General features: G+C 37.3%; 2 protein-coding genes, 1 long non-coding RNA gene and 1 pseudogene across 4 annotated transcripts in view; 1 reads left to right on the top strand and 3 right to left on the bottom strand.

Moving 5' to 3' along the window:
- Positions 1–472: 472 nt before the first annotated feature.
- LOC107548570 (dehydrogenase/reductase SDR family member 13-like) lies at positions 473–3003 on the bottom strand (annotated as a pseudogene).
- Positions 3004–9251: 6248 nt separating this feature from the next.
- Positions 9252–12546, bottom strand: LOC107548573 (beta-crystallin A3). Of its 2 annotated transcripts, none has more exons than XM_016229298.1 (6): positions 12477–12546; positions 11666–11732; positions 11461–11579; positions 11224–11365; positions 10986–11128; positions 9252–9717 (listed from the first exon to the last, which is right to left on the bottom strand). In XM_016229298.1, the coding sequence occupies exons 2-6, from the start codon at positions 11702–11704 to the stop codon at positions 9570–9572; spliced, it is 591 nt and encodes a 196-aa protein (XP_016084784.1). In that variant the 5' UTR covers positions 11705–11732; positions 12477–12546; the 3' UTR covers positions 9252–9569. The 2 variants fall into 2 exon arrangements, with proteins under 2 accessions (XP_016084784.1, XP_016084785.1); XM_016229299.1 differs by having other exon boundaries at positions 12486–12540.
- Positions 12547–13792: 1246 nt separating this feature from the next.
- On the top strand, positions 13793–16976 carry crybb1l3 (crystallin, beta B1, like 3). The gene is made up of 6 exons (XM_016229293.1): positions 13793–13896; positions 14942–15015; positions 15139–15257; positions 16263–16395; positions 16489–16631; positions 16729–16976. Exons 2-6 carry the CDS (start codon positions 14950–14952, stop codon positions 16892–16894), a joined length of 627 nt encoding a protein of 208 aa, XP_016084779.1. The 5' UTR covers positions 13793–13896; positions 14942–14949; the 3' UTR covers positions 16895–16976.
- The window catches only part of LOC107548574 (uncharacterized), a 7571-nt gene continuing 2531 nt past the window's right edge, over positions 14941–19980 (bottom strand). The window contains exon 3 of the long non-coding RNA XR_001604477.1: positions 14941–15005. This is a non-coding gene — a long non-coding RNA (uncharacterized lncRNA). The remainder of the gene's footprint in view (positions 15006–19980) is intronic.

Raw genomic sequence — 19980 nt, forward strand, 5'->3', positions numbered from 1 at the left:
AGGCAAAACGAGTTCAAATACATGAAAGAGATTGATGTTCTTAAACAGATATTTTTACTTTCTTCAAATGATTTTAATTTTCAAATACATGAGATATTTGAATTGGTCATGTTTAAAAAAAAATTTAATGGTGGATGCAATATGATTATAAAAAAAATTATAAAACATTTATGCATGTTCATAACAATAGCACTGTCATAAAGATATAGTGCAGAGATAGAAACATTCTTAAAATGTACCAATGAGATAAAGATCTATATAGATTGATATGAAAGAAAGGAGGAAAGAAAGTTATGAAACATATGAATTCAATTTAAAAAACTATCAAAGAAATGAAATTTGAGAAAGAAAAAGACAGACAGAGAGACAGACAGACAGATAGATAGTGCTACCATAATTTAAATATATTGTGTTGAAACAACAATATATTTTAAAGCATTATATACCAAATACAAAAGCTACCTCAGCTATGCATATGCCTGTAACACCAAAAGAGACATTATATGAAGAACTTCAGAAGCTCACACTCATAAAGCTGTTGGTGGTCTCTCTGTTTCTGTTCTACAAACCTGTGTGAGCTCACTCACGATAGGCCACACAGCAGCTTCTGCAGCACACCCATATTTCGACCGATCTCAGTTGCGATAACACCTATAAAGATGAGACAATGAAGAAAATGTAGGGGGAAAAAAGGAATAATAATACTTGTGACATGATAGCAGACAAAAAATGCCTCACTAACCTGGATGCAGGCAATAGCAAGTGACACTCGTCCCTTCCAGTTGGTTTGCGAGCTCACGGGTAAAGAGCACATTACACAGTTTGCTATGGCAGTAGGCTCTGAACTCCTGCCAGGATGACTGACCCGTGACCAGATCCTTGTGTGTGTTGAGGAGGTTGAAGTCCATAGACCCCAGCCAATGCACCACGTCGGCCACATTGATGACGCGTGCTCTGCCTGCTTTAGACGATCCAACAGCAACAGCGTCAGCAAAAAGTGGCCCATGTGGTCGACACCGAACGCCATGCCAAAACCATCTTCAGTTCTGCCTGATGCTATAAAACCTAGAGAGAAAACCTCACACACTGAGGGTGTGTTTACAGGTGGCTAGTTTGGTTTGATTAAAATGAACTCTGGTGCAATTGCTCTGTTAGTGCGGTTAATTTAAATAAGTGTGAACACTGCCATCCGAACCTTGGTGTGCAACAAACAAGCAGCAGACCAAAACCCACTTAACTGGTGAGTCTCAGTATACTTCCAAAAGAACTCTGGTGTGGTTCAACTGAAATATGAATGCAACGTACGGACCATAGACTGTATGGTATGGACCAAGACATCTAAACAATCCAAAAATAAGACAGAATCCTCAAGCAAATCTGGTTCTTCTCATCATAGGAGCCATGATGCCAATTACAGTTAGATATAGGCTTTGGAACCATCATCTCCTTACAGCAAGCAATGGTGGAAGTAGACACATACAACAAGAGCATTTGACCCAGCATGCAGCAGTTTTAGATGATTGGTAAGTTCGTAAAATACAGTACATGTCATAAAAGCTGTCCAATCATGTTTGATTGTATTATGCCATTTGTTTTGTATCTTTAGGTTCAGAGTTAAAAATGACAGTGTGAACGCTAAGCAAACCAGGACTAAATGTATAATTTACGTTTTAGACCCAGTTCAAAAGAACTGAACTACATGACATGTGTAAACTCCCTGAAACAACATTTCAGAAACAATGAAACTCTTCTCAATTTACCTGCATTGTTAATGAGCAAGTCCACTCATCAGAAAAGTCTCTGAAAAATCACGTACAGACTTCAAACTGGCCAGGTCCAGGTGCATGTAGAGCACCTCAGGGTTCCCGCTTTCCTGAGGGATATACATAATGTATTTCTTTTAGACTTGTATCAGAGAAATTATAAGAACCTGGAGGAACTGGGGTTAGGAGATGAGTTCACCTTTCTTATGTCATAAACTGCAACTTCAGCTTTCTCTTTGTTTCTGCAGGCGAGGATTACTCGGGCCCCTCTTTTGGCTAGATCCAAGGCTGTGGTTTTGCCAATGTCTGTATTACTCCCTGCATACAGATTATTGATTACTCAACCCTGAGCCAGTGCTAAATGTCCTCTAATGTTCAGCAAACTAATTACAATAGGCATAGACATAATTAATATAAAATAAAAAATTCTAGCAAATCATATAAATGTATTGTACTTTAGTACTACTGACAGTGGTACTTAAATATAACTGTATAAAGGTATAACCACTATCGAGTGACAATCTAAGTTAGTAAGCTGTTTTTTTACGTTTAAGTGGTATTAAGTTGGATTGGATTGTTTAATATGAAAAGCATTGAAATGATACCAACCTGTGACAATTGCGGTACTTCAGCTTTCTCTTTGTTTCTGCAGGCGAGGATCACTCGGGCCCCTCTTTTGGCTAGATCCAAGGCTGTGGTTTTGCCAATGCCTGTATTACTCCCTGCATACAGATTATTGATTACTCAACCCTGAGCCAGTGTTAAATGTCCTCTAATGTTCAGCAAACTAATTACAATAGACATAGACATAATTAATATAAAATAAAAAATTCTAGCAAATCATATAAATGTATTGTACTTTAGTACTACTGACAGTGGTACTTAAATATAACTGTATAAAGGTATAACCACTATCGAGTGACAATCTAAGTTAGTAAGCTGTTTTTTTACGTTTAAGTGGTATTAAGTTGGATTGGATTGTTTAATATGAAAAGCATTGAAATGATACCAACCTGTGACAATTGCGGTTTTTCCCTTTAACGTCACGTTGCTCTTAAATCTGGCTCCTTTAAACAGGCTGTAATAAATCAGTATGTATGCAGCAAGCACACCGACCAGCACTGACAACAGCACAGACATTATTTCCTTTGAGCGCGTTAATTAAGGGATGTTGCAGTTTTTCAAAGTTTAGGAGAGAGCACATGTGTCCCGCCTGTTATCGTGTTTATGTTTTCATAACTGTCAGCTACAGCTTCCGGGCTTTAACTTCTGACAAGCGCTGGGTGGCGCAGTTTCTCTACGTCAGGACACCCAAGACCAAAAGAAAAGAAAAATAAACCAATTTGAATACAACAAAAATATGGTGTTAAATATAGCGGAAAGTGTCATGTAAACCACAGTAATACTCTTATTTGAAGTTAACATGGGCGTGTTGAATGGTTTTTTGCGTGTGCAAACTTTTACAATTGTCCCGTGAAGTTAAAAGTCGACATTAAACGTGACTTAACAACCAGGCTCTTTTCAAACGGGGCGGATTACACGGCGTTTCTGGTCTCGAACGTTCCGAACGAGAATAAACTACTGAATCCTTTCACACGGCTGTTATCAAAGCAGACTGCATCTCTAGGTAGTGAATCACTAGATCGTGCACACGAGGCCTGCACTGGTAAAGAGACCATGGCTTAGTAAACATTGGGACAATTGATCAATCAATTTGTAAATCGTCACCACTGGTATTTATCATCAACAGGCAGGCATATTTTTATATTATTTTAATGCTGTTTAAGGTAGACTTCTAATGTGCATGTTCTGTTACAAATCCTTGCAACTAATGAACAGTCAACATCAGTGCTCCCTGTGTTGTGTGATGGTGATGGATTGAGATTTTTTTTTGTGCCAAAAAAAATGGTTGCAACTTCTGTTTATCACAAATTTAATTAACTGGTATTACATTTTAAATGATTTAAAAGGCATCATTTCATTTCTTGAGATAAATTGTATTTTATTTCTCCATCAGGGTGTGGCCAAAGGTTTCATTGGTGCTTTCTCATCATTACAAGTTTTCAGATGCTGACCAGTCACTTCTTCTAAGGCTCCAAACACTGCCATGTGACCAGACTGCTCCACTGCAACTACATTGTGTGTGTGTGTGTGTGTACTTTCAGCACTAAGACTTAAGGTAATGTGTAAAAGTTTAGAGTGTTTACTACATTTAAAATGTGCTTTATTGTTCTCAGTGGCATCTACGCTAGGGTTTTGGCTTTGTTTGCGTGTGCAGACCGATCTGTGTATGACATCAAAATACCTCGAGAGCATTTTGAACGCATAAGGAATCATCTGTATGGTATTTTGATGTCATATGTCATCGGTCTGCACACGCAAACAAAGCCAAAACCTAGATATTTTAGGCAATATAGAAATCCTGGCCAGGACGCGTCCTGGCCAGGATTTCTATATTGCCTAAAATATCTAGGTTTTGGCTTTGTTTGCGTGTGCAGACCGATCTGTGTATGACATCAAAATACCTCGAGAGCATTTTGAACGCATAAGGAATCATCTGTATGGTATTTTGATGTCATATGTCATCGGTCTGCACACGCAAACAAAGCCAAAACCTAGATATTTTAGGCAATATAGAAATCCTGGCCAGGACGCGTCCTGGGAAAATGGCACATATGGTCACCCTAATCTACGCTAATAATAGACTGTCTCATTCTTATTTCGAGGTCACCGTAGCCACCAGATCTAGTCTGTATCCAGATCAGATGGTGGATCAGGACCTAGAGACGCCCTCGACAGCTCTGAATGTCAGAGGAGCCAATGACAACTAGATGAGCCCCAGAGACAGATCCCCTCCGAAGACCTCGTCACCTAGACCGCTATCGGGACAAGACCACAGGAACCAGACCAGTCCTCTGCACAATCTGACCTGTGTTGCAGCCTGCAATTAAACTGCTGGATTCATCTGGCCAGAGAAGAACAAAGTTTTGGTTCCTTCGACACAATTTTTCTGTTTAATACTGTAAAGCTGCTTTGACACAACCTGTAGTGTAAAAAGCACTATGTAAATACAGTGACTGGACTTTACTTGACTCAGTTCAGTTGAACTGTAACAACTGGTTAATTAATTTTTTTCTGACTTCTGCCTCATTTTAAAGATGTAATTGTGAACAGTAGTACTATTTGTAAATGTTTGTTTGCAAACATTTTGTTTAGTCTTTAAGTTCATTAAACAAATGTTTAAAATAAATTTTGCAGTTGTATTACAAATGTAATGTTTGACAACTGGAGCACTTTAAAGGGATAGTTCACCCAAAAATAGAAATTTGCTGTTATTTTATTGACCCTCAGGCCATTCCAGATGTCAGTGACTTTTTTTTCTTCAGTAGAACAGTTAAGAAGATTTTTATCTTTAACGGTGATCCTTGGTGATTCATATACTGCACGTCTGTGGCTGCCAGGTTTTGATTGTTTAGCTTCATAAGGCCTCAATGTGTCCTCAGGAGCCTTTGGTAATTTGGTCTTGTCTGTATATGTTTATTTGACTCTCAAAAGCCGGCAGCCAGACACGTGCAGTTTATGAATTGCAATGTTTTCAAAGACAATGTTTTCACCTAAAAATGTCCTTTACTGTTCAATTGAAGAAAAAAATGGATGGCTTGAGGGTGAGTCAATTAACAGCAAATTTTCATTTTTTCTGAACTATCCCTTTAAGCCTGCATGTTTAGTCTGTATGACAAAAGTTATCAATGCAGATTATTATTAAATAAAGGCTATTATGTGGTATAATGTGTGTGTTTTAGTGATTGATAAGACACCAGGTAATAAATTTTCTTAAACTCAATATAAAATATAATAACTAGCTCCACAGCAATTTCTTATGATGCCCAAATAATACATCTTAGTTGAGGTAACATATGAAACACATGGAGTGAATGGTTAAATTGACACAATTTGCTGTAGTTTTCTAAATCTTTGACCAATTAAATAATTTTAGTTGAATGGACTATAAAACTATTTCAGTAAAGGTTGAGCCAATTAAAAAAATAACAATTCAGGCAACACTTTGAAGGCAGAAATTGACTGAGTGTAAAATTTCTGTGGAACTTTGTGTGGTTACTAAATAATAATGAGTTGAAATGGCTTGAAATGTTTTACAGTGTAATCGAAGAGTAATCAGAATACATTGGTAATCTAATAGATTACAGCACTAACTACAAATCCCATCATGTAATTTAATCAGTAATAGACTACAATGTGTACACTCTTAAAAATAAAGGTTCCAAAAGGGTGTTTTTGCAGTGACCCCATAGAACCATTTTTGATTCCCAAAAGAACCTTTCAGTGAACAGTTCCTAAAAGAACCATTTTGAAAAACATTAAAAAAAATTAAAGAACCTTTTTGACTATAAAGAATCTTTTCTGCATTTGAAAGGTTCCAAGGATGTTCAAGTTCTTCATAGAACCATTGATGCCAATAAAGAACCTTTATTTTTAAGAGTGCAAATAATCTTCCCAGCACTGAGCATGAATATGGGTATGAATGAAATTCAGATGAACTACATCCGCCGTGTTGATATGGTCATGTGACCTACATTGTCAGTTGCATCACCTTACTGCCGTTCACAAATCCTTGCCCATGGCCTCAGGGATAGTAAAGTATAAGCGCACACTTCAGAATCTCATCGGAAATAGCAGTTCATCCAGGTACTTTTCGTTATTGTTTTTCAAATGCTGTGAATTTGGACATACTTCTCTTTTGGCATACTGTTTTTTGCTTACTATATAGAGAAGTGTTTGAATGCAGTACTTCATTAACTGGTTAATTTGTGTTTAATAAGGGTTGGAGCTCAAATCTGCAGGACAGTGAAAAATGTGTGGAAAGATATTGATGTTCTTAAAGGGGTCATATAATGCTACATGCACTTTTACAAGTTGTTTGAATTGAAATGTGTGTTGGCAGTGTGTGTACACAACCACCCTAAAACGATAAAAATCCACCCAGTGGTTTTTTGTTAATCTACTAAAATCTTTACCCCTTTCTCAAATCGAGCCAATCTCAGATGCCTGTCTGTGTGACGTCACACAGACAGGCCCCTCCCACGATAGTTTGATTGACAGTAGCATTTCAGCACAGACTGGACTGGTGTCTTACCTCAGACCCGCCCTGAGTGAGCTGTCATCAGTCCGCCATTGTTTCACCGCCGGAGCAGATGTAGACAAGAATGACTCCTAAGCGACTGAGGTGCTCTGTTGTTGGATGTAATAATTAACATAGCAGTCGTCATTTACGCCAGACATCTGAGCCGCTGAAGATGCAGGGGATTATGTTTGTTTTTGAAGGGAATGCACCCCCGATCTACATAAATGCCTCTATGTTTGCCGGAATCATTCGTGATCCAGCTTCGCCTACAGAAGAATTGAGTGTAAGGTTTTTTTAACGAATCTTTGCAAATCGCCTTACCTAAATAATGTACTAATTAGCAAGTTTCACGATGAATGCAGCTAAAGTAAACAGTCCCTCAGAGAGCGGCTCGGAAGAGAGAGGCGGGGTCAGCAGAGCTCATTAACATTTAAAGGAAAAAGCTACAAATCTGCTTGCTCTGAAAAGAGCTGTTTTTGACAGGGTAAAAAAAGGTGTTTTTTACACTATCATTGAGAAATTTTAACCAAACTATGTTACAGACTTTTCATTAAGACCCTAAAGAATCATATCAACTTGAACAAAACACAGAGCCGGCCCAAGGCATAAGCGACCTAATCGGCTGCTTACCAGGGGGCCCCCAAGAGTACATGAAATGGCTTGATTTTTTTTGGAGTATCTATTTTACTAAGCGCAAATAGCCCGCCTTGTTGGCAGAGGCTATTCACATGAACTTTGCCCCCACCAACATGTAATAATAGTGAACAATACAAAAGACAGTCAATAGTTGTCAACTCCAGTGGTGCAGATGGTAAAACGTGTGACTTATTCATTTTGATGCGATCGACCCGGGTTCGAATCCTCCTTTTGGCGATCATTTATTTTCAATGAAAATGAAGGAAATAATCAAAAAGTTTAAAATAAATTATTGGGTAGGGTTAGGGTAGGTGTAGGGAGGGCTTTATTGTCCCAATAAGGTGGCATCCATTTAATAATTTAAATTAAAATTTACACTCAATATGTTATTATTGCATACTGTTTTATAATGTTCTATAATACTGAGGTGCAGATAACTGCACTATTTGCAATAAGTAGTATAAATAGCAGAAAATCCTGCTATTTTAACAGTGTAAATAGAATTTTAGATTAAAGTTTTTGTCTTCTGTGTAAAAATAACTTTTCTGGGTATATTTTTTTTGTAATACAACAATTCTGTTTCATAAACTTGGTACTAATAACAGCTTAACATTATTTACCTTTGCCTACCTTTGGGGTCTTTGCTAGTATATTCCAATATCATTATGCCTCAATTAGTTAGTTATAGATTAAGAGTTGTTGTTTTTTATGTACAGATGGCTTGGTGCTGTGTATAATAATTTATGTTGTTAAAATAACATTCTTTTCTGTAAATGCATTGTCTGTTGGTTTATTTAGCTACTTTTCAGTACACCACTTTATATACCACTTAGTACTGTAACACTGAATGTTAAAGTGCAAATTAACCCATGACAACTCTTGTGGGTTTGCTACTGTTACAATTAAATATCACAGAAAGGTAAAAACATTGGTATGATGTAAGCAACACAGCTAAAATAAATAAAACTGATAATGGGTGAGTTAGATTTATAGTGTGTGAATAATAAAGCATTGACAATAATCAGTGGTATTGGCGACACCGAGGGGGGCCCCCAAATACAATTCTGCTTAGGGCCCCATAAAGGCTTGGGCCGCCCCTGCTTAAACAGATATTTTTACCTCTTTACTTTCTTCAAATAATTTTCATTTTCAAATACATGTGGTATTTGAATTGGTCATGGTTTCCCATTTAGGTCAAAAGGTCATTTTTTTAGATTTTGTAAACACCAGAAAAAAAATTTGGCTGCAGCTTCTAATACATGTATTATACACAGAATATAATCATTTTGTCAACAAAAAAAAAGATTCTGATTGTGATGATTCAATTGATTAAACTAAAAATCATTTGAATCCAACATGTAGTTTAAATTCATTAATTTCTCGAAGTGAATTGTCAATATTTATAATATTTGGTACATAGTTTTTGCATGTCATCATGACCTGTGACAGGCAAGGAAAACCAACACTGCACCAAAAAATAGGTGAAAACAATAACTCCTTGATAAATGAACTTTTATTTATTTTCAGCCTCTTTTGTCCCTACCCTATTTTGTCCCAGTACTCAAAAACCCTTGGTCATTAAGTCTTTTTAACAATAGTTATAGGATATTTTGGTGTTAAAGATGGTCCAATTTTGTGACATTACAATTTGGGCCTTTTTACAAAGCTTGAAACTACACTACATGCATCAAACAAACTCTCACAATAGGTAGTTTCCATAAGTGTACCTTTATTGATCTCTTTTGCACAGACTGCATCATGACAGCGATGAGGAGCAAAGCTTAAGTCACACCACTGTGCCGCTCACAGAATCGGTCCGCTTGAGTTCTTCCTCTCACTCTTTTCTTTCAAATAGACGGCATGCAGAAAGAAGAAAGCGCTGTAAACATCTACCGAATGCACCAGACGTTCAGCCTGTGCTGGGCTTGCTGGGATCAGAATGAAGGGGTGGAGGTGAGGAAGAGGTGAAGGAGGAAGAGGAGGTGGGCGAGGGAGGAAGGGAGCTGGGCAAGCTGGGTGAGCTGGCCTCACTGCTGAACCCGGCGGAGGGACTGCACCTGGAAGGTCTGAGCGTGGGAGCCCCACTCCCTGTAGTGTTTGTACCCGCCGCCATGGTGGTCACACTCCATGATGTACTGGTAACCACGGTAACCGGGGTACTGATAACAAACCCAGCTACATGACAAACACATGACAAATGCAAACTGAGATCCCTAATATTCCAAGTATCTCAAATATTACAGCACCTGAATCTAATTGTGTATTGCAGGGGTGTCCAACTAACAACCTGCAGATTTTAGCTCCAACCTGCTTCTAGTGAGTCTAAAGACCTTCAGTGCATCTGAAATCGCATACTGTCTGATTAGGTGCTACATTTGAATTTGAACTTACTTTGCGACCTTTAAAAAATTATCTAATATGAACAGTGCTGTGTAGTAATGTCACAAAGTCATTGCTGTTTTCATGTTCATTAATGTTTGTTCATGTAATGCAGAGAATCCCAAACTATTTTGTCAGCCAAACTTGTTTGACCTAAAATATTTACACGAAGACCCCTGAGATTTAAGTTAATTTTTCAAAAATGTATCACATTTGCATATTCACAGTTCTCTGATGATGGTTAATGGTCACATTAACATGCAGGTAAACATATTAAATTAAATTTCTGTTTTTATTACTTAATCATTTCATTTAGGTTTTATATTTTAAAATAATTTATTCATCTTAATTTTACATTTGTATGATTTAGTTAATTATTAACTTTTCATCAACTCACAAAACCTGTGCATTTTTTTATGTTTAATGCACTACATATTGTTGATTACAATGGAATAAATGGAATATGTATATTTTTTTCTTTTTTTATATCAATGTGGTACACAATAATCCCTATCTAATTTATGTTATATGCAAATTAGGTCAAAAGAAATCTAAAAGTAATCAAAAATATTTAGGATATATTAGTAATCTAACAGATTACATTAGTAACTATAAATTGCGTCATGTAATTTGTAATCAGTAACAGACTACAATTTGTAAGTAATCTTCCCAGCACAAGTATGAACATTTGTAAAAATTCATCTTAATATGGTCATGTGACCTACAGCTTCAGTTGTGTTGTTTTACTGCCATTGACAAATCCTCTCCTATGGCCTCATGGGATAGCGCAGTGTCCATCAAATGCACACTTCAGAATCTTGTTGGAAACAGTAGGTCGTCCAGTTACTTTTCACCTGCTATTTTCCGAATACTGTATATATTCAGACATACTTTTTTTTTGCATATTATACAGTAGAGAAGTTTTTGATTTTTGAATGCAATACTTGATTAACTGGTTCATTTGTGTTTAATTAGGGTTGTAGCTAAACTCTGCAGGACAGTGGCCATCCAGGAACAGGTTTGGACAGCCCTGGTGTAGAGAGAGAGACAAGTATGGTACTCACGCCCCACTTTGCACCTGCATTGATCCGATCTCGTTGGAGGGCCAGCCCATGGCCTGGAGAGAGGGGTAGTCATCGGTTATCTCCCACTGGTGTCCAATAAAGTTCTCCCGCTCAAAGACGGTAATCTTTGACTCCTTGTGGTTCTGCACAGATCATAACAATGGGAGAGATTGTATTTTATTTGGAGAGACTGGAAAATCATTTCACCACTGATAAGTTGACATGGTTTCAGACTCACAGCAGAGCAGATTGGCCGGAAGGACATTAACCTCTCAATGTGGTAGGCATTGCTGCCACTCCAAGACTCCCAGCGAGGGTAGTCGCCTCTTTCCAAGATGAACTGCTGCCCACAGAAGCTGGAGTGTTCATAGCCCACCCAGCTGTTTAAATAGACACATGTACACAGAAAATTGGCATAATACAACAACAACATGGGCTCCTTTTAGATGTGTGTGTCTGTGAGTGCATGACTTACGCGCCACACTCCACCTTCAGAGAGCGGACATTGTCCATGCCACATTCCATGATGTTCTGACTGGCTGAGGTGAACTCCATGCACTTACCTTGGAAGTTCTCTTGGTCATAGACAGTTAGCTATACACATATTCACAGACATAACAGAGATTCAAAGCATTCAATAGCATTTTGCATGATTTCATAGCCATCAAGTGTTTACTTGCCTTCCATGGCCCAAGTGGCATGGGATTAGTCAGAGCCATCCTTGAAGATATCTCAAAGCTGATAGACCTGAAGAATTAAAAAAAAAGGTGTGGGTTCTATATCATTTATGGCAAGTGTACAAATAGCCTGAGGATAATGAACAAGAAAGATATGGCAGCCAAATGCATTTGTTGCTCCAATAAGTTAGACCTAACAAAATTTATGATTTAGACGATATACTCCAAACATAACAGAATAAAACCACTGTTTACTGAAATAGAAAAGACAGGTTTATGGCCAAAACATGAGGCCTTAAACAAAAAGTATACACAAACCTACACATTGCATAGATTATATCAGATTTAGCCAAAAGCATTAGTAAAAAAAAATTTTTTTTTAATTAAAAAAAAACTATCAATGTCAGGAATGTTTTGTTATGCAAAGCACAGAATGCCTAATCTTTATTTATTTTAAATACATTTTAATAAAAATTTTTTATTTAAATTTAATGTAGTCTTTTGTTTTACATTTAATTTTCTGAAATGCCAATAAAAATCATTTTAATGTAATTCAATTTAATAATTTAATTTAACTTAATTTAATTGATTTAATTTAATACTAATTTAATCTGTTGTTTTACATTCAATTTTCTGAAATGCCAATATGACAAAAAAAAGTGTCCATGCATATTTTGTCAAAAACGCCCACGAATATGCTTGCTATATTTGAGTTTTTAATTGTGTATACATGATAGTGCACCCCTCATTTGAGTTTGCAAAGCATGCTACAAGATGACCACAGTGGCTGAAAGGACAACCATGAAGGGCTTACCTGACCTACCCAACAAATAGCTGCAAGCGCTCAGGAGTTCCACACAACGGTCTCCAGACCACCAACTAAGGGCTCTATTTATATGTAGCATTACAGAAAGGGAAGATTGGCCACAGGGCAGGCAGGAGTCAGCACTTTGCCCCAGGCCTCATTGTTTTGGACTGAGCCTTTGGCTTTACCCAGCTCACAATGCCATCTGCCGTAGCCAGGGAGGCATCGTGCCTACTGGCATCTGCCACAGGAGTGGATGCCAGGCACAATGATTCCATGCATGTTTTTACATATGACCGGAGCGTACGGCAAAACGCACATGCTTGCATAAACACAAGCAAGCTGTTTCGACTTAAGATTGTTCCAGCAAAGACAACACAGACAGTGACTTCCAGGTTTTCAAAAATAGTTGGTAAAAGCATCGCAACCATCAAAAAAGCCTAAAGATAGTCAAAGAATGGTGGTTTTTAAGTGTTATCTGCATTAAAAGTCAATTTTTATCCTGCACTGAGACTCGCCTGCTCTCCTCTCGTCACAGTTACAGCCACAGAGTGATTCAGAGACCCACTTCCACCTGCCTTTACATACTCGCACACATATGCATACATACGCACATCCATTACAAGCACATCCATTCAACATCCATGTCCTGCCCACTCCTTTGACTTTATGCAAAGCAGGCTGCATGGATGGGGCCCAGTGTCGCACTAGGATGTGCATGACTAAGTAAAATGGAGCGTAAATAAGAAGATTAATAATCAATTTTCAGCTTTTTAGGTAAGTGTCAATGTGGTTCTTCAATGAGACATACTTTTTGATGGTCAAACGCGTTTGACTGTGTGAATAATTACATGCATCAGTATTTATAATTGTTTAATATTTAATAGTCTGGCAAATGTTGTGCATCTGTTTTTTACTCTTAACTTAAGCTCCAAATCCTTGACAACTTAAAATTGAACTGTAACCACCAAATAAAACTGCTGAAGCTTCACACAATGGCAACAAGTCCTCTTTCTCTCAATGGAGAGGTCTGTAGCCAGTCTACTGAGGTCAGCACATTGCTAGCTGTGCTGTAGAGAGTGAATGAGTGTATGTTTGAGAGAGAAAGTTGAAGGGATAGGGGCTGTGGAGAACCACGCTTTCTGCTGATGGAGGTAGACATCAGACATCCAGCCGCGGCCTGAAACAAAGCAATGAGCAGAGTCAGCAGGGTCACAGAGATAAGCCTGCACTCCAAACCCCTCCAAACACCCATCACTTTTAGCCAATAGCCTGGTCTCATTCTGCTCTAGAAGTACTGCTGGCATATATATATGTATATAAAACCCATTCGAAGCATGAAGCCCTTTTACATTTGGGCCTTGGCATCCTTTCCTTCGCCAGCACTCCTATTACATTCCATTGCTCTGTGCCTGACTGCAAAATTTTGGTGAGATTTGATTGGGGAGGTGGACATTTCAGAATGGCCACACTTTAAATAAGCTTGCTGTGACTGGAGAATGTATAGCGATAGATGTTTTTGACTGATTTGAGTACAAAGATTAATAGGTATTAGAATCATTTCTGAAGGATCATGTAACACTGAGGACAGCAGTAATAGCTGCTTTGCCATGAGGAATAAAGAATATTCTAAAATATTTTAAAGTAGAAAATTGTAATAACATTTCACAATATTACTGTTTTTCTTTTTCTTTTTTTTTTCCAAATTCAAAAATCTTTTAAATAAGCTTGCTGTGATTGGAGAATGTATAGAGATAGAATTTTTTTTGATTGATTTGACTGATTTGAGTACAAAGATAAGATATTAGAATAATTTCTAATAAATAATACTGTAGACTACTGCAATGACCGTTTTGCAAACAGGATTAAATTATTACTGAAAATATCTAAAAATAGAAAACTCTTTTTTATTGTTATACTATTTCACAGTATTACAGTTTTTACTTTTTTTAAAAATCATATTTAATTAGAAACCCATTTTAGTTATTTCAGAGTAGCCGTCCTATAAATAAGATTGCTTGGGGAACATATTTTTGCCTGATTTGAGTCAAGAAGATTATTTAGATATTAGAATAATTTCTGAAGAATCATGTGACACTGAAGTTTGGAGTAATGGCTGCTGAAAATTAAGCGTTGCCATCAAAGGAATAAATGTAAAAAAATTAATATATTAAGATAGTAAACAGTTATTTTAAATTGTAATAATATTTCACAATATTACCATTTTGCTGCCCTTTAAATAAACTTCTTGTGATTTGGGAAATGTAAAGATATATAGATTTAGATGCTTTTCACTGATTTGAGTAAGGAAGATTCAAACTTATTACTTTATAGAAAAGACCTTGTAAAGAAGATTTACTTGACTGATTTCCCAACACTGATAATGGATTCTCTATAAAATGTGTGACTACAACAAAGTATTAATCTTGAATCAGTCTTGTATTTAAGTTTAACTTCTCTTCTGTTATTAACAGCTTCAGCCATGTCACACACTGCTGTACAAGGAAGTATGGGTAGTCGCTATGCCACAGGATTGAGCTCCCATAGAGTATGTCAAATCTGCCATGTTCTTACTAGATTCCCACTTTTTCATCTAATATTGCCATTACATGTGTGATGTCAAAGATGCACTTGCTGAATGATTTCTCTTTACTGTGTGTTCTCTGATCAGATATATCTGTTTGAGTATGAGAATTTCCAAGGGCGCATGATGGAGCTGAGTGGACAGTGTCGTAACATCTGTAACAAGGGGCTAAACCGTGTGGGCTCCATCAGAGTGGAGTGTGGGCCGTAAGTACTCATCTGACAAATCATATGCATGATATTAATAATAATAATCATAAGATGAGAGGATAATGAAAAATATTTGGCGGTGGTGGTGATGATGATGATGGTGATTATTATTATTATTATTACACAAAAAATAATGTACACTACCATTCAGATGTTTTGGATACAATTATTTTAAGAAATTAATATTTTTATTTAGGAAGGATATGTTAAAACTGATCAGAAGTGACAGTAAACAAAGAACAATGATAAAATGTATCACAGTTTCCACAGAAATATTAAGCTGCACAACTGCTTTCAACACTGATAATAATAAGAAATCTTTCTTAAAACAAATCAGCATATTAGAATGATTTCTGAAGGATCATGTGACACTAAAGAGAAGACTGGAGTAATGACTGCTGAAATAGTTAAGTTATTTTAAATGACTTAAATACATTTAAATAACTTTAAAAAATAAGGACAAATTAAGTTATTTAAAAATATATATTTCTTTGTAATAATTTTAAATTGTAATAATAGTAATGGCTATTAATCTTTCATCTATTCATCTGAAAATTCATCTTGTCATTTTAAAATATATTAAAAAACTGTCTTTTTAAAATTAGAATACTATTTCATATTATTACTGTTGTATTTATTTATTTGCTTTCTTTATTTTCAATAAATGGGCTGCGTTAAGCATAATAGAAAAAACGACCCCAACATTTTTAATGGTAATGTTATAAAGGAGCAATTTAAATGGGAAGTCCTTTAAAAAATATAAACGTCATAATTTTACATTTTCCATAGATCAATTAATGAAAAATTAAAAAATAAATACAAATTATTTTTGTAATTTTTTTTATTTGTTAACTCCACATCTAATCAGTCACACAAAACCACTGTTAACTAGCACTGATTATCATAAAATCGGATTCATAAATACACTATTTTTTCCATACTGTAAATGCAGTAGATGTAAACAGAGCATTTACAGTACATGTGTCCTTTACCATCTTGCAGATGGGTAGGTTTTGAGCAACAGGATATGACCGGTGAGATGTTCATGCTTGAGAGGGGCGAATACCCACGCTGGGACACTTGGTCCAACAGCTACCGTTGTGATCGTCTCATGTCTGTCCGGCCCGTTAGAATGGTGGGTGACCGTTGCATCACTCCATTTCCCATTTCATCCCCAACCAACCAATACAGGAACACAGTAACAAACTTATGGCCTTTCTACATGTAGGACCCACAGGACCATAGGATCTGTCTGTATGAATGCATGCACTTTGATGGTCGTAAAATGGAGGTTTCTGAAGAAGACATCCCAAGTTTGTGGTGCTATGGCTTCCAGGACAGAGTCGCCAGCATTAAAGTAAATGGTGGAACGTAAGTGATTTAGCATCTCTTATATATTACAAAAAGATGATTACCTATTTTATGTCACCTTATCAATTAACGTATGCTATGTTCATTCCTACTTTAGGTGGGTTGGATATCAGTATCCAGGCTACCGTGGATATCAGTACCTGTTTGAATTTGGATCCTACAAACACTGGAATGAATGGGGCGCCCATCACCCCCAGATCCAGTCTGTGCGAAGAGTGAGGGACATGCACACGCATCCCAGAGGCTGCTTCGAAATGGCATAAGGAATGACACACGGCATGGACACAACAAAACCCTGCAGAGAAACCCTGTGGAATGTTTAAAAAAAAATCTTCATATTCAAAAAGAGCTGCTCTAAATAGGAATGAACTATCATGTGTTCATGTGTGTCATGGTTGCAGAACCAATTTTAAGTACAGCATTTTACATCCAACCGCTTAGTTAAAAATAAGTTTAGCAAATGGATAAAACTATTTTTATTTATTGTTTTAAATTTCAAAATGTAATGCTTGTTGAAGTATTCATAAGTTTTGTTTGATAGTTTTGCATCATTGCATGTTTTTTGCTCTACCCAAACCTCCTAGCATTTTGTTTCATTAGTTTATATAAGAATATCTACCATCCACAAATGACCTAAAGCTAATCAGAATCCATTTCTAATTTAGCTGCTAAACCCTGCAGGGAATAGTCATTGAACCAGAAGGAGGTGCAATTCAGCACCTCAGCATACTCAGCCTTCTCCTGCTTCATCACAGCACATGATCTAGATTCTAGAAGCTCGACCAGTATCGTGATGATCAAGGTTCTCAACATGGCAGGCTGGAACTGCTTTTCTTCCTCTTGTTCCTGGTACAGATTTCAGACATCCTTTATTTTCGAAATAGAGGAGATCCTGCAACAATTTATCTTTCTCAGGGATGTTGGCATGTAAAAACACATTTACTTGAAAATAAATAAACAAAAATAAAAGATTTTAAAGCACAATTATTGTACAATATCCTTAATTAATTGCTCTGCTCTCATATTAACAGTGCTTAGACTTGAGAACACATTAGGTGAATTATTTAATTATATAATTCATCATGCATAATAAATGAGGTAACAAGAAAAATTAAAACAATAACTGATATACACACTAGCTGGTAGTGGATAGTTGATATATGAAGAAAAAAAATCCCTTGCAAAAATTAACGATGGTTTAATTATAGTAAAACTGTATAGTAACCATGATTTTTTGGCGTATTGATTACGATTTGTATAACCAGTTTTACTACAAATACCATGGTTAAACTATAGTTCACGAGTTCGCCTGCGCATCCAGTCCTGATGGTTAATGGTAAACGAACTTGGCTTGCTGTCCTTAATGGAGGCTCGAACCCAAGGCTCAGCTTGAGCACCGAGTTCAACCCCCCATTGGGGTACTACCTAGAGGGAGAAAAACAGAAATAGAGGAGGAGATGGGGAGGTGGAGGGATGCTGGAAGAATTGACGCTGGGACCATGCAACGAGAGCTGCTTATTTAGGCTCGTAATGATCATTGACAGGACTGAATGATAAGGCTCCTCCCTAACCTACGTTTGGAACTTCATTTAGTGTTGCAAAACCATGGTTAATTTGTGGTTACCATGGATTAACTATAGAACCATGTTTTTTTGGTTTTATATGAAGTTCCAAATGTAGGTTGGAGAGGAGTCTAATTATTCAGTCCTGTCAATCATCATTATGAGCCTATATAAGCAGTTCTCATTGCGCCGTCCCAGTGTCAATTCTTCCGGCAACCCTCCACCTCCCCATCTCCTCTTCTATTTCTGTTTATCTACCTCTAGGTAGTACCGGAATGGGGGATTTTACTAGGCGCTCAAGCCGAGCCACGGGTTCGAGCCTCCATTAAAGACAGCAAGCCAAGCTCGTTTACCATTAACCAGCAGGACTGGGTGGGCAGACGAACTCGTGAATTGTAGTAAAACCATGGTTCATTTTCGTAAGGGTTGTTGATAGATAGATAGATAGATAGATAGATAGATAGATAGATAGATAGATAGATAGATAGATAGATAGATAGAGAAAATAGCCTAAAAACTCTCTCTCACTCTATGTATATGTATATGCACAAAAAAAGTATTTTCAAATGAAACAGCAGACATTACTTTAAAACAGAATTGACTTTCGAACCGTCTGCCCACTTCCTTCCGCAAGTTAATACTGTTCGTCTCTCTAGGGTTTTGCTCGATTACATGAAGTGGTTGCTTTAATACCTTCAGCAGCAGGCAGACATGCAGATTACAGAGCTAGAGCCACTCGCCCTAGGACCATCCAGTCCTGATGGTTAATGGTAAACGAACTTGGCTTGCTGTCCTTAATGGAGGCTCGAACCCAAGGCTCAGCTTGAGCACCGAGTTCAACCCCCCATTGGGGTACTACCTAGAGGGAGAAAAACAGAAATAGAGGAGGAGATGGGGAGGTGGAGGGATGCTGGAAGAATTGACGCTGGGACCATGCAACGAGAGCTGCTTATTTAGGCTCGTAATGATCATTGACAGGACTGAATGATAAGGCTCCTCCCTAACCTACGTTTGGAACTTCATTTAGTGTTGCAAAACCATGGTTAATTTGTGGTTACCATGGATTAACTATAGAACCATGTTTTTTTGGTTTTATATGAAGTTCCAAATGTAGGTTGGAGAGGAGTCTAATTATTCAGTCCTGTCAATCATCATTATGAGCCTATATAAGCAGTTCTCATTGCGCCGTCCCAGTGTCAATTCTTCCGGCAACCCTCCACCTCCCCATCTCCTCTTCTATTTCTGTTTATCTACCTCTAGGTAGTACCGGAATGGGGGATTTTACTAGGCGCTCAAGCCGAGCCACGGGTTCGAGCCTCCATTAAAGACAGCAAGCCAAGCTCGTTTACCATTAACCAGCAGGACTGGGTGGGCAGACGAACTCGTGAATTGTAGTAAAACCATGGTTCATTTTCGTAAGGGTTGTTGATAGATAGATAGATAGATAGATAGATAGATAGATAGATAGATAGATAGATAGATAGATAGATAGATAGAGAAAATAGCCTAAAAACTCTCTCTCACTCTATGTATATGTATATGCACAAAAAAAGTATTTTCAAATGAAACAGCAGACATTACTTTAAAACAGAATTGACTTTCGAACCGTCTGCCCACTTCCTTCCGCAAGTTAATACTGTTCGTCTCTCTAGGGTTTTGCTCGATTACATGAAGTGGTTGCTTTAATACCTTCAGCAGCAGGCAGACATGCAGATTACAGAGCTAGAGCCACTCGCCCTAGGATAGGAGTAAAATAACTCAATATCTTTAGAAGACTGACTGGCTGG

This window comes from Sinocyclocheilus grahami, unplaced genomic scaffold, assembly GCF_001515645.1.
Source record: "Sinocyclocheilus grahami isolate Dianchi unplaced genomic scaffold, SAMN03320097.WGS_v1.1 scaffold350.1, whole genome shotgun sequence".
NCBI lineage: Eukaryota > Metazoa > Chordata > Actinopteri > Cypriniformes > Cyprinidae > Sinocyclocheilus > Sinocyclocheilus grahami.

Bases quoted from the DNA above. Each gene is read 5' to 3' on its own strand.
- crybb1l3 (XM_016229293.1), top strand. From the start codon at position 14,950: ATGTCACACACTGCTGTACAAGGAAGTATGGGTAGTCGCTATGCCACA. The intron at 16,396-16,488 runs GTGGGTGACCGT...TTCTACATGTAG, and splicing joins CTGTCCGGCCCGTTAGAATG to GACCCACAGGACCATAGGAT. The intron at 16,632-16,728 runs GTAAGTGATTTA...TTCCTACTTTAG, and splicing joins ATTAAAGTAAATGGTGGAAC to GTGGGTTGGATATCAGTATC.
- LOC107548573 (XM_016229298.1), bottom strand. From the start codon at position 11,704: ATGGCTCTGACTAATCCCATGCCACTTGGGCCATGGAAG. The intron at 11,580-11,665 runs GCAAGTAAACAC...ATATGTGTATAG, and splicing joins TGCCACTTGGGCCATGGAAG to CTAACTGTCTATGACCAAGA. The intron at 9,718-10,985 runs GTGAGTACCATA...TTTGTCATGTAG, and splicing joins ATGCAGGTGCAAAGTGGGGC to CTGGGTTTGTTATCAGTACC.